This window comes from Lycorma delicatula, chromosome 13, assembly GCF_047948215.1.
Source record: "Lycorma delicatula isolate Av1 chromosome 13, ASM4794821v1, whole genome shotgun sequence".
Classification (NCBI taxonomy): domain Eukaryota; kingdom Metazoa; phylum Arthropoda; class Insecta; order Hemiptera; family Fulgoridae; genus Lycorma; species Lycorma delicatula.
In genome coordinates this window covers 17747717-17760948 of record NC_134467.1, presented here as the reverse complement: position 1 = coordinate 17760948, position 13232 = coordinate 17747717, and the positions used below count along the sequence as shown (strand labels likewise).

The 13232-nt window shown below is 28.4% G+C and overlaps 1 protein-coding gene across 4 annotated transcripts in view; it reads left to right on the top strand.

Moving 5' to 3' along the window:
• The window catches only part of HDAC4 (histone deacetylase 4), a 425916-nt gene that overhangs the window by 387332 nt on the left and 25352 nt on the right, over positions 1–13232 (top strand). For all 4 annotated transcript variants that reach the window (XR_012758717.1, XM_075381378.1, XM_075381376.1 and 1 more), the window contains one exon: positions 8128–8310. Coding sequence is in view for 3 of the 4 variants with exons in the window: in XM_075381378.1 (XP_075237493.1) it covers positions 8128–8310 (183 nt within the window). In the remaining variant the exon portion in view is untranslated. The remainder of the gene's footprint in view (positions 1–8127; positions 8311–13232) is intronic.

Here is a 13232-nt window from a genome sequence, read left to right as displayed (position 1 = left end):
ACAGGCAGTCTTTTGTCTATTGTTCCTTCCTTTTCCCTTACTTGTTTTATTATCATTTATTCTTTCTTACTTGGATGAGTTTGATAAGAATTATGTTACCAATCACATCTTTGGCATTTTGATAGTAACCAGCAAGACTGCCGTTTCTTTATTTGTGGCTGAACGGTATAGTGATGCCTTATTCCTGTAGAATTATCAAAGGACTATGTTTCTTAACTGGGATGTTACCAAAAAAAAAATTTAATTTGCTAGAAAGTTTAATTTTCATAAAATATAATTTATCTAAATACATAAATTTGAACTAAAATAAAAGTTTAAAAAAATCATATACAAAAGAATTATTTAATGTCTAAAGCTAGCTGGGAATTTTGATCGTCATATAGTTATAAAAAACATAGACAACAAGAAATAGTTTATGTGTATAAAAAAGAAGCTTTTTATAAATAATATTACAAAAAATTTTAAAAACTTACTTTATACTTTTTAGTCATACTTGCTCCGGAACCTCCGATACATTCAGACATGCTGTTCGTCTGTAAGGTGTGAGGCGGGATCTGGTTCCCAGATCCGGACAAGTATCCAGTACGCGATCATGCGGCGGTGGGGAGGGACGAGCTGTGTGCGGTATATAAGACCGCACTTGTGGACCGTGGACCAGTCTGTTGTATGAATTTCCCCGGTCACAATTACCTCGGCCCTGGCAACCCAATCGATAACGGGCCCCCGGTGGACATCGATGATCAGATCGCGCTTGAGCACGACCGTAGATACGAATCGGCCACAGAAAATCATCATATACGTGCAGCTGATCGATCTGCGATCGGGGATTTTGCTGGCGATTTCGCTAGGACTGGGAATTGGCACAGCCTTGTGGGCGCCGCTGGTCTTTCAATCAAATACGGAGTGGAATCCGTTACCCACGTTTGATTGGCAACCCAATCAAATTATTATCATACTTGTATGAGTTTGTCATTTTTTTTATGTCAAACGGCTATCGGATTTGTCATCTGCGACCCCAAAACCCTGCATAGCTGTTTTGCAGTTTTTTAAATCCACATTCTTAATTTACCCCCGTACAGGGGAGGTTTGCAAAAGTAATGGTGAAATATTGTATTTTTTCACCCGACCTTAGTAACTGTGAAAAATTTCATCCATTAAGCAATGTTAGGAAGTATGTTAAATTAAGGATACAAGATTTGTAGATAAACATGAAAGAAAAAACTTTGTGAGTTAAAAAAAACAAGTAAAAATTATAAAGAAGAATAAAAAAATAATAAATCAATAAGTAACTTTCAATTATTTTCGCCTTTATTGATAAAATATAATTATTTTTTTTAAATTGAACCGACCAAAAAAAAATTATTTTTTTAATTGTACTGAAAAGGAGAATTTTTTTCAACTGTCATCAGCATAATTTTTTAAACCTATTTATTAAGTTGGAGCCGAATTCAAACAAATTTTGTTATAAGTATCTCATGCACTCATAATTTTGTAATCTGAATCTCATTAATTCATTTAGAAAATGCCACTGACTTCAAAAAATAAGTTTAAAGAATTATATTGATGGAGTAGTAGAAAAAATGTTTTTTTCCTTCTCGGTACAAGTTTTTTAAAAATTATATTTTATTCTCTTTTAGTTCTGTAACTTTGTCGACGCTAAAGCATGGGCAGACCTATAAAATAGACTGCTCCTAAGAGGAAATAACATTCTCTTGAAATAAAACAGAACCTATTTTTTGTTCATTACTTTTTTTCCATTGCTCTAGTACAATTAACTAGTATAGCAGGACTATTGTTAACAACTTATGCATCATTTAAAAAAAGAATCATCAAATTTGGAGCTTCTAATCAAAAGTTATATCCAGACAGACGTAAAAAAAAAAACAAACTACATTTATGGGTCGAATCGAAAACCTCCTCCTTTTTGAAGTGTGTTAAAAATGATGGAAATTTTGTTTGCTGTCCATCAAATGTTGTTTAATATCACTGCAGTTGATGATTCTCAGAAAGTCACCACATAACAGAAGAAAACCATCAAATGACATTATTGTATCTGACATCAACAATTGTGGTAGTCTTTTACAGTCAGTAAAATTAGCTGGAGAAGTTGTGAATATTGTTGTGCCATAACTTATCAGTAATCGTCTATGTAAATGGAGCTATGGGTAAAGTAAAGAAATTCAAATGGCCAGCTCTTAGGAGATACTAATCAGAAAATGGAGAGCAGTCAAATCCGATTTGATGACACCATTTGTAATTGTGTGAAAATGCAGATGGCCATGTTGATTGCACATGTCAATGCAACTTTTCAAGCCACTGAAGGGTATGGAGATGTTGAACGTCGAATGGTTCCATTAATTCTAAGGTGGTCATGACGATACACAAGCTACAAGACACTGCACTCAATAAAATTGTGATCGATCTCAGCAAAAAGTTTTTTTTTAATAGCCAGCATATTTGGGTCTTCTAATAATGTGGTTAGAAGGATTAGTTTGTATGATTTGGAGTTTTAATAAGTATAAATAAACCACATGACAAATCACAAACAAAAATGTGAAGAGTACAAGCACAGGCTACTTAAGTGTATTTTTTTTAAAGCAATATGTTTTTTTTATATTTATATGGATACTTTGCTTACCTGTATAAAATTTTATATATAGTTGAAGATGTTAATTAATTTTTAACAGTTTTTAAGTGTTTTTTATTTATCAGATTTGTTTATATAATTTTTAACATAGCACTTTCTTTACATTTAACCTAAATTACTGTTTTGTTATTATAATTAACACTCATCTTTTCATTACAAAATTAATTTGGTTGCCTAATTATTTTTTAATTTACTTTAAGTTTTTATATAATTTAATCATAACCGTTGTTCAGTATAGGTTGAATTTCATTAAACCTATACTGAACAACATATACAAAGATAAATTCATATTATATACATTTATATTACATTTACAAAGATAAATTCATAAAAAATATTTTTCCAAATGTTTTTAAAAATTTGTTTTTAGAATTATCAATTGTAATGTTATGCTGCTTATAACAACACTTATGCTTATTCTGTCAAAAAAATCTGTATCTTTTGTCCACAGCATTGTCGTTTTTCCATTTATATTATTTTTCAACATATTAATGAAAAGCTGTTACTCATATTCTTCAATATTTCTCATTGTCAGCTACTTTGTTGTGTTAAGAATAATTAACAACTAATTGTGTAGAATAATATTTGTGCATTGGCGAGTTATTATGCATTTGATAATTTATAACAGAACTAATGTGTGGATTATATAACATATAGTTTACCCGGTTTTCTGAAATTAAACACATCGTGCTTAGTAATACAGAGAGTTTGTTTTTATTATTTCATTTTTATCATTATCTTTCATTAATTAATCTGTTAGTTAAATCTTCATCATAAAATTAATTTATATAATGAGGGATTATATGTAGTATTTTGATATCTATGCATTACCGTGAAAGACCAATATCTGGAAAATGTTGATAATCTCTGTTGAATGTCAATACATACCAAATATGTCTGTGAAAGACCAAAATATTTGCTTGTATCATTATACATTCAGACCTTCACAGATATACATCGATAAACATAGATAGTGAGGATTGAAACGATAACTAGAAATTAAAAAAAAAAATCACCTGATATTAATCTGTAAGGTAAACAGATTATGAGAAACCCTCTAAAAGAAGATAGTTTAAATTTAAGCCGAACACAACCTACGCTCGCTAACCTCGTATATTTAACGTTAAATATGCAAATTATTTACAGTATGTGATTCTCAACACTGGAGGCGATTATTTAAATTCACCGTATTTATTAAAAAATTTAATCAAATTTTCAGCATTTTATAAATTGAAAGAGCCAGTCAAAATGTACAGAATATGTTAAATGCATGGATGAACGATAATAATACAAATAAATGGTCAGATAGTTTGCCCTTCGTTCAACTTTTTTATAAGAATATTTTTATTCAACTTTCACCATTAGTGCATGCTGAATGTGGTGAATTTGATTAATCGCCTCCAGCGCTGGAATAAACAAATATAATTTATGTATTTATTGCTAATTAGATGAGGTTAGAGAGAGCATAGGTTATGTTTGGCTTCAATTTAAACCTACTGTTTTGTTATACGAGGGTTTCTCGTATCCTATTTAGTTTAGAGATTGGTATCAACTGGTTTTTTTTTTTAATTTCTAGGTATCGTTTTGACCTCCACAAGAGCTTATCTGTTTTGTTAACATATACCTGCCAATGTGCGAATGTCATCATAAATTTAAATTTAAATAATATAAGCAAATATTTCAGAATTTTACCGATATTGACATATTTGGTATTTATCGACATTTACAGGAGAATATTGACATTCCCTTAATTTTGGTCATTCATGGTAACATATACGGTATATCTTTTCATATTTAAGATCATATACCGAACCTGATAGTTACAATTTTGTTAAATATAAATTCTTAAAAAACGAAAGTGCCGTCTAATATCTTATAATGTTGGAGTCCACCATAAATTAAAATATATATATGTATATATATATATTTTTTTTTTAATTACCTACTTGGGGTATGCAAAGAATCAATTATTTTTCATGTTTTTTGACTGTTTTCCATTTTAGCCAGTATTCTTTCCTTAAGTTGCTTTCTTCCTCTTCTCTGAAAGTTTCATTCCTCTTTTAGATTTTGGGTTTTCTTGGAATCTTTTATTTATTAGATAGGTTCTATTTTCAATTATTTCATCTGTAATATTTAATTCATTTAAACCTTCTTGAATTTGTTAGAACCAATTTACTCTTGGTTTTTCTATTTCTGAAGAATTCAAATATTTGTTTTATAACTTTATTATTGTTCATTCTAAAAATATGGTTAGAAACTGATTCTGCTTCTTATGGTGTTTTTTAGACACAAATTGGAGGTTAATTTTATTTCATTTTTATTTAAATTTTGGGCGTAATATTTTCCTTATTATTTTTCATCTTTTCTTTCTTTTTTAAGGTGTCTAGAATTCCTTTATTGTTTAGCAGCAATTGGGCTTCTGGTTTTATTACTGTTTTATATCTACTCTTTGAGTTTTATGATAGTGATTTCTTGTTATATGTGTTTTTTGTTTAATTAAAATGTTAGTTCCATTTTTTGTGTTCTAGATTCTATTGTTTTCTTTTTTAATGGTTTAAAAAAAGATATTTAAAATGTTCTACTTAATTTTTTTTTTTTGTCTTCAGTCATTTGACTGGTTTGATGCAGCTCTCCAAGATTCCCTATCTAGTGCTAGTCATTTCACTTCAGTATACCCCCTACATTCTACATCCCTAACAATTTGTTTTACATATTCCAAACGTGGCCTGTCTACACAATTTTTTCGTTCTACCTGTCCTTCCAATATTAAAGCGATTATTCCAGGACACCTTAATATGTGGCCTATAAGTCTGTTTCTTCATTTAGCTATATTTTTCCAAATGCTTCTTTCTTCATCTATTTGCCGCAACACCTCTTCAGTTGTCATTTTATCCACCCATCTGATTTTTAATATTCTCCTATAGCACCGCATTTCAAAAGCTTCTAATCTTTTCTTCTCGGATATTCCGATCGTCCAAGTTTCACTTCCATATAAAGCAATACTCCAAACATATACTTTCAAAAATCTTTTCCTGACATTTAAATTAATTTTTGATGTAAACAAATTATATTTCTGACTGAAGGCTAGTTTTGCCTGTGCTATTCGGCATTTTATATCGCTCCTGCTTCGTCCATCTTTGGTAATTCTACTTCCCAAATAACAAAATTCTTCTACCTCCATAATTTTTTCTCCTCCCATTTTCACATTCAGTGGTCCATCTTTGTTATTTCTGCTACATTTCTTTACTTTCGTTTTGTTCTTGTTTATTTTCACGCAGTAGTTCTTGCGTAGGACTTCACATCCATGCCTTTCATTGTTTCTTCTAAATCCTTTTTACTCTCGGCTAGAATTACTATATCATCAGCAAATCGTAGCATCTTTATCTTTTCACCTTGTACAGTTACTCCTTCATTATTGTTATAATTAATTAGCAAGTTTTTAATATTTATTAGTATTTTGGTTCTTTCAAAGGAGATGTTGAGTACTATTTGGCTGAGTATTTTTGAAATTTTTTAATTTGTATTTCTGGTTCGAATCAATCATTAGTTCTAAGAACCATATCATCTGCAAATACTTGGAAATTACATTTTAGTTCTTCTGTTCTACTACTTTGATCTCATTATTTTCTTTATGTTTTGGTTCCATTCTCTTGATTACTTTTTCTGGTGCAAAATTGAATAAAAATAGTGTTAATCCACATCAGCCTTGTCTGACTCCAGTTTAGTTATAAATGATTCTGATTTTACTTTAGAATATGTGTGTGTGTGTGTGTGTGTGGGAGGGGTGTATATGTTGATTATTTATATAATTCTATTTTATAGATTTAATTCTTTTGTTGTTGATATTAGAGAAGTGATAGAAATGAAGTCAAATGCTTTTTGATATTACATATATTCTAAGTTGTTGCCTAACTTGGAGAATATATTACATTTTTTTCTCTGAATCTAGGCCATACATGAAACGTATGAACAATTTTATGTACAGTTTTTAATCTTGTTACTTCAGTAAGTTTATATTTTTCGTGAATGGAGCTATTTTCTCTCCTCAGACCATGACAAATTGTTATTGACTTATTTTATTAGTTCATGAAACCCACTGAAATAGTTGATTTTGTTTAGAAATGTGTTCCCTAATCGGTGATATTTATTTCATGCATATCTTTATGGGTATCGCCAATCCATTTATTGTTCTTTTGAGTTTTGATGTACGTGAGGATACGTTTTGCGAGTCTTAAATTCAAGCAAAAAACATAGTCATAGATTTGAGTCTTAATGTTTTTGAATTGTATCGGTGAGTTTTTCACTTCGTCAGTTCGGAATTTGTAATTATCGGTTTTCCTTTGACCTAAAAATTTCCTGAGGATCTTTCTTTGCATTCAAGTACTTAGGTGTTGCATTTTTTTGTTAAGAGTCCTAATCATTCTGGTGCATACAATAATTCAGGTTGGATGTCAATCTTATAGTGACAGATCTTGGGGTTAATGGAGTTGCATTTTTTATTGTAAATGTTTTCGGTAAGTTGGTGTTTGTTCATTACTTCTTTTTTAGAGATATTGAACGTAATGGTTTATCTGAGATACTTGAATTTGTTGACTAGAGATTGATCATTGTTAATTATACAGCTTTTATTGTTAGAGAACCGGGAAGATTGTTTTCTCTTGTTGTCAAAGTGTCAAAATCCTAAACTTTCAGTTTACAAAACGGTGATGATTGAGCCACCCTTGCTTCCCATTTGAAATTGAAATAGTATTTATAAATGTAATTTTGTCAATGATAATGAACAAAGTGTAAAATGAATTCTTGCTTATAGATTAATTTTCTTCTTTGTCTAACATGCAGTCCGAAATTTGAGTGAATATTCGTTCTTATTATTATGAATAATGCAGAATTATATCTGTTTGATAACGTTGGTTCAAGTAGGGAATAAGATCAGTTTATTTTTAGATTAATTTGTATTTTACTGGTTTGTATAGACTAATAAGTCATGTTCAGTTTAATTATTTATTCGTTTTTTTTTTCAAAAAAGAATATTGCTCTATTGAATATTTCCAATGTCACTGAATTTACATTTTCACCCTACATGTTTGATGTGTTTTTGAATAACATCTACTTAACTATTTTTCAATTAACACCTTAAAAAATATGATTTTATTGTGTACTGATTATATATGTTTATTATCTTCTAATGGTTTTATAATTTTTTCGTAATTTTGTGTATTAACATGTGCAGTAACCACTTCCCTTTATTATGCATTAATTTTTTTCTTTGTAATGAGATTTAATCAAGGTTTTCGAAAGTTTTCTCATTCTGTTCCTTCCAGACAAATATTAAATCGGTTCCTTTTTGTTATCTTGGAAATAACACATTTATAAATCCCGACATGGTTTATATAAATATGTTCTGAGCTGAATAAAATTTTTATTTATTTAATCTCTGTTAAAAAAAAATTTCTTCAGTATATTTGTTTGTTTAAATTTAGGTTGCACATGCGAGACTGAATAAGCAAGGACATAATAAGCCTGGTCATAGACCATTAGGACGTACACAATCGGCACCGTTACCTCTTGGACATCCGATGTTAGCCGCAAATAATATGCAGAGTTTAGTGGCACAATATGATGATTACCATCAGAAGATGAATAACCATAATCTTCTTAAACAGGTTAGGTTTTTTAAAGATTTTGTGTTTGTTGAATTTTTTTTAAAGTAAAGAAAAAATATAAATAAATAAATAATTTAAATTTCTAAACTATATATATATTTAACCCTTTTTCGGTGTCGAATAAGTAAGAGTGTCCCTACATCGGCTGAGTTTGCAGCTGTAGCATAAATTTTACACATTCTATTTTTTGTTTTATTACTAAAAATCATAAAAAATAGAAAAAGGTATTCTAAAAAGAAAGTTTTATAACGATATATTAATTTTTGGCTGGCATAACTAGTTTAAATTTTTAAGGAAATTTATTTAAAACTGTACTGAGAACTTTACATACAATATGGGAGATATAATTAAATTTTGAATTATTCTTATTTATTTTATAATATTTTCATCCCAGGATATTGTGTGTGTGCGTGTGTGTGTTTATCATGGTATGAAAATGAAGGCCTTTAATTAAATTATTAATATAATTTTCATTTATTATAAGAATTCCCTGAATTTATGCACGAGTGCTGATCTCGAGTGGTGGAGTGGTAGCGTCTCGGCATTTCATCTGAAGATCCTGGTTCAAATCCTGGTCAGGCATTGGATTTTTCGTACACTACATGATTTTCATTTCCTATTCCCATCCACAAACTTGAAGTTTATATGATGAATTGGGTGAATTAATCCTAAAAAAAAAAAAAAAATACTATAATGGCAATCGGATAATTTTTTCTATCTTTAACACTATAAATTATATTTCCAAAAGAAAGGAAATTTATTTAAAATAATACAATGAGCATAAAATTCAATCAATTGTTTTCAGATGGAAATCTGATTATTTATATTTGAATAAATCAAGTGAATACCTGAATTTAATATGAAAAATGCTGCTACATGGTAATTTAGAGTGATCATGGTTATAATAAATAACAGCAAAAGTTGGACCACATTTACTAATGATACTAAAGGGCTATTAGTTAAAAATTTATTCTTCTATAATAATTTTAAAACTTGTGGATGCAGTTACGATTACGCGTGAAAATAGATTTTACATAAATAAAGTTTAAATATATCTTATAAACTTACATAAAAATATAATCAGATTATTACTTAGTTACAAATTTATATAATATCTTTAGTAACTGCATAAATAATTCTTTAACTCATGTTATAAACATATGTTGCAATCTAAACAGCAGAAAAAAATAAATAAATAAACATTTGCACAACTTTGTTAATTTTTATTCATATTTACTCTATAATTCATGTATATTTGTTACTTTGTATCTCATATATTGCAAATGAACTTTTATATATATATATATTTGTAAAATATTGTTAGAAATATGGCAAATCTTTTGATTTAGTTACAATCAAATTAATCTGTTCATTCCAGTTTTAAATTTTGTGAATTCGACTGCTTGTGAAATATATCCCTCTAAATCTTAGGAATTTTCTGACTAACTTACTCTGTATTTATTTTTAAAAATATTATAAAAATATAATTTATGCAACTCATAAAAATACAAAACGTTTGTTCTTTTCTAAACAAGACTAACAGATGAATTATTATATACTGCATTCCCGGCGAATGTATCTATAATAAATATATTAAAGGGGAAAGTTTAGTGGTATTGCCAAAAATAGGATGTAGGGTGTTGGATTTTTTTAAAAATCTTTATGTTTTAGGATTCGGCTAGTTCATCTAGACCAAAAAACATATGTACATACATATAAGCGTACTTATGTGTGTCGCATTTCTTTTGGCCTTTTATCTCATGATTGACTGAATCAAACTTCTTCAAATTTAGCTCAAAATATTACTATTAATGGGGGATTGATTGTATATTTTTTTCAGATTATCTTATGGGATGGGGGGATATCGCAAGAAAACAAATTTTGATTTTCTGTAAAGGTATTTTAGAGAAAAATTTCTTAAAGAAAAATCTTTACCTAGTTAATATAAATAATCCAAAAAATCTTTTTATGAAAAATCAACCCCCATTTCTTAAAATTGAAATATATTTTTGTGTTCTTTTGTTTTATCCCCCTCCAGTTCAAATTTTTTGATAGTTTATACTGCATATATTGAGCTATCAATAACTGTCTAGATTTTTTTTTAAATTTAAATTCCCTGGTCAAAATTTTGAAAGTTTTCTTTTTTAGCTTTTATTGAAGTGATGATAGATTTATAGAAAATTTTATTTAAACAAATTTGTTAAGCTTATACCATATATGAATATTTTTAGAAAAATTTTTCTTAAAATTTTATTGAATCCCCGCCTCTGAAAAATATATACATTTTTTTATTTATTTATTACAGATGCTCTAATTTTGGTGCAAAGTCATTAATTTCCGTATTCACCAATAGATCTTTCTAACAGACACTCCTTTACAGTTTTTAAAATAATCACATTCATTTACTACATGGCCAGTGTTTATCCTGAATGTGACCACACACTTATTTTTTATACTATTTCTGTATATTTGTTTTTTGGCTCAAATTTTTTTTTAATCTTTATTATTAAGAAAATTTTTGCATTTACAGTTCACTTAAAGGGCTGTTATTATTAAATTAGTTTTGCCACTTATATTATATGCAAATAATTATATCCTAAAAAAGAAGTTTTTAGGATAGAAGAAATATCCTAAAAGAAGTTTTAGGATTCATTACTTTCATAAAACCTGTATTTTTGTCAAGTTATATTTGACCGGTATTGCTGGGTAATTCATGCAAAATTTGTGCCATTAAGTGGCAGTTATATTTATCATAATAGATACACAGTATACAATTTTTAAAATTCATATGTATGGAAAACCATCTACTATATATATGTAAGTCATTGCAACTGAAGTTTCAGTTATGGCTTTTCTTATTATTTTTTATTTTTTTTAATAAAAGGAATATAAATTCATATAAGGTTACTTATTATTTATTTATATATTTTTAAAAAATCTGCTGTGGACACCACACGACTTCTTTTGTACGCCTATTAAATTACATATACTTGTTACATATATCACATACATATATCTTGTTACTTATACACATCAAAAATGTGTATATGTAACAAGATTAAGAGAGGATGATGAATATAAAAAGAAAAAATTTGAAAGCTAGAGAACGTGTACACAAATTAAGATCAGAAGAATTACGTCAAACCAAAGAGCGATTAAATGATCGGCTACAAAAAACAAATAAAAACAAAATGACGATCAGCTCCGCCTTAGGGAGAATATTGTCTGACAATAACAGAGGAGTAATGAACAAAAAGATACGATTTTTTGCAATTTATTAAAGGTCGGGCATGTATGCCTCAGTGTATATGTTGTTCTTATAAGCGTCTACTTTTCAGTCACTCAGTAGTTAACTTTAATGTAGATAAAATTAAACAGAAATTCCAGAATAATTAAACAGAAATTAAACTTGAAAATCCAAAAATAATGTGATTCTAAATTATAATTTTCAGTTAATATTAAATAATCGGATGATTCACCAAGTCTCTTACATATACACATATGTAACAATGCCTGTTAAATTACATATACACATTTTTAAAAGTACATAAAATTTTATTTCACTAATAACTTCTGATTTTTTTTATTGTTATTGAATAATTATCTATTGTAATTTTTTTTTACATTCACAGGGTTAATAATTATTAATAAATCAATATATTTAAATTAGAAAAAAAAAGAACTAAAAAAAAAAGAAGTTGAAGTCTGATTCGAACCGATCTGCCTTCCCTTGTAAGATCCAAATATTTCATTAATTAAAATTTTATTTGGCTATAACTCTGGAACCAATGAAAATAAGTACCACTTATGATAAGTTGTTGAAAACCTCTCAATGAGAGCTTATTACTGCAGTTAAGAAAAAAAAGTCCAAAATCAAATTTTTGGGGGATTTTCAGCTTCTTTTGAACACTTTTGGTTCAGTCAATTGCAATCAAAAGGGGAGGTGCACAACTAGATTTACAACAGTTAAATCCAAAATTTCAACATACTATGGCTAATCATTTTTGGGTTATGCAAGATACATATGTACAGAAGTCACACCAAAACTACTCAAAATGGATATTTCTGTTCAAATCTGAAAATTTTTCACGATCACAGTACTTCCTTTACTTCAAACAAGGAAGTAAAAAGATTGAATCTAATCCAGAAATTTTATATTACATTTTTTATTTTCTTAAGTTTTTTATATTAGTAATAAAGACTGGATGTATATTTAAATGATTTTTTTTTTTATACCCATATATATATATATATAAAGAAAGTGCTATGTTAAATGTTTTTAAAATAAATCTGAACATTAGGAAATGCTTAAAAATAGTTTTAAAATTTAAAACTACTTAAAATCTTTGTCATTTCTATTTTTAACTAATATTTTTCAGTAGATACTGAGGAATTAGCATTAAAAAATTTATGTTTGAAAATGAAAATAGACTGATGTATTTAAGATAAGTTTTTAAAGATAAAATCTTTTTAGATATTTACAGAATAAGTACACACACACATATATATTTATATATATATATATATATATATATATATATACACACACAAGGGGTGTTCAATAATTAACCAGATTGATGTAGATAAAAAATGATTCATCAATGACAATGAAACTTACACTACTTTTCTACATAGTCTCCAGCAACATTTAGACACTTGTTCCACCAGTCTGTGAGCTTTCTGATTCCTGTAGTGTAGAAGTGCTTTGCTGTTTGAACCATAGGTTTACCGCTTTTTTGACCACTTTGTTGTCATCGAATTTCTTGTCGTGTAAAAAGTTTTTGAGCGGGCCAAACAAATGAAAATCAGACGGGGCGAGGTCTGGAATGTAAGGAGGATGTTGCAACACCTCCCAACTAACTTTCTCTCTTGTTCTGGCCAAATTAAACTGTTCCACCCCCTTGTGTATGTTACTACAGTTT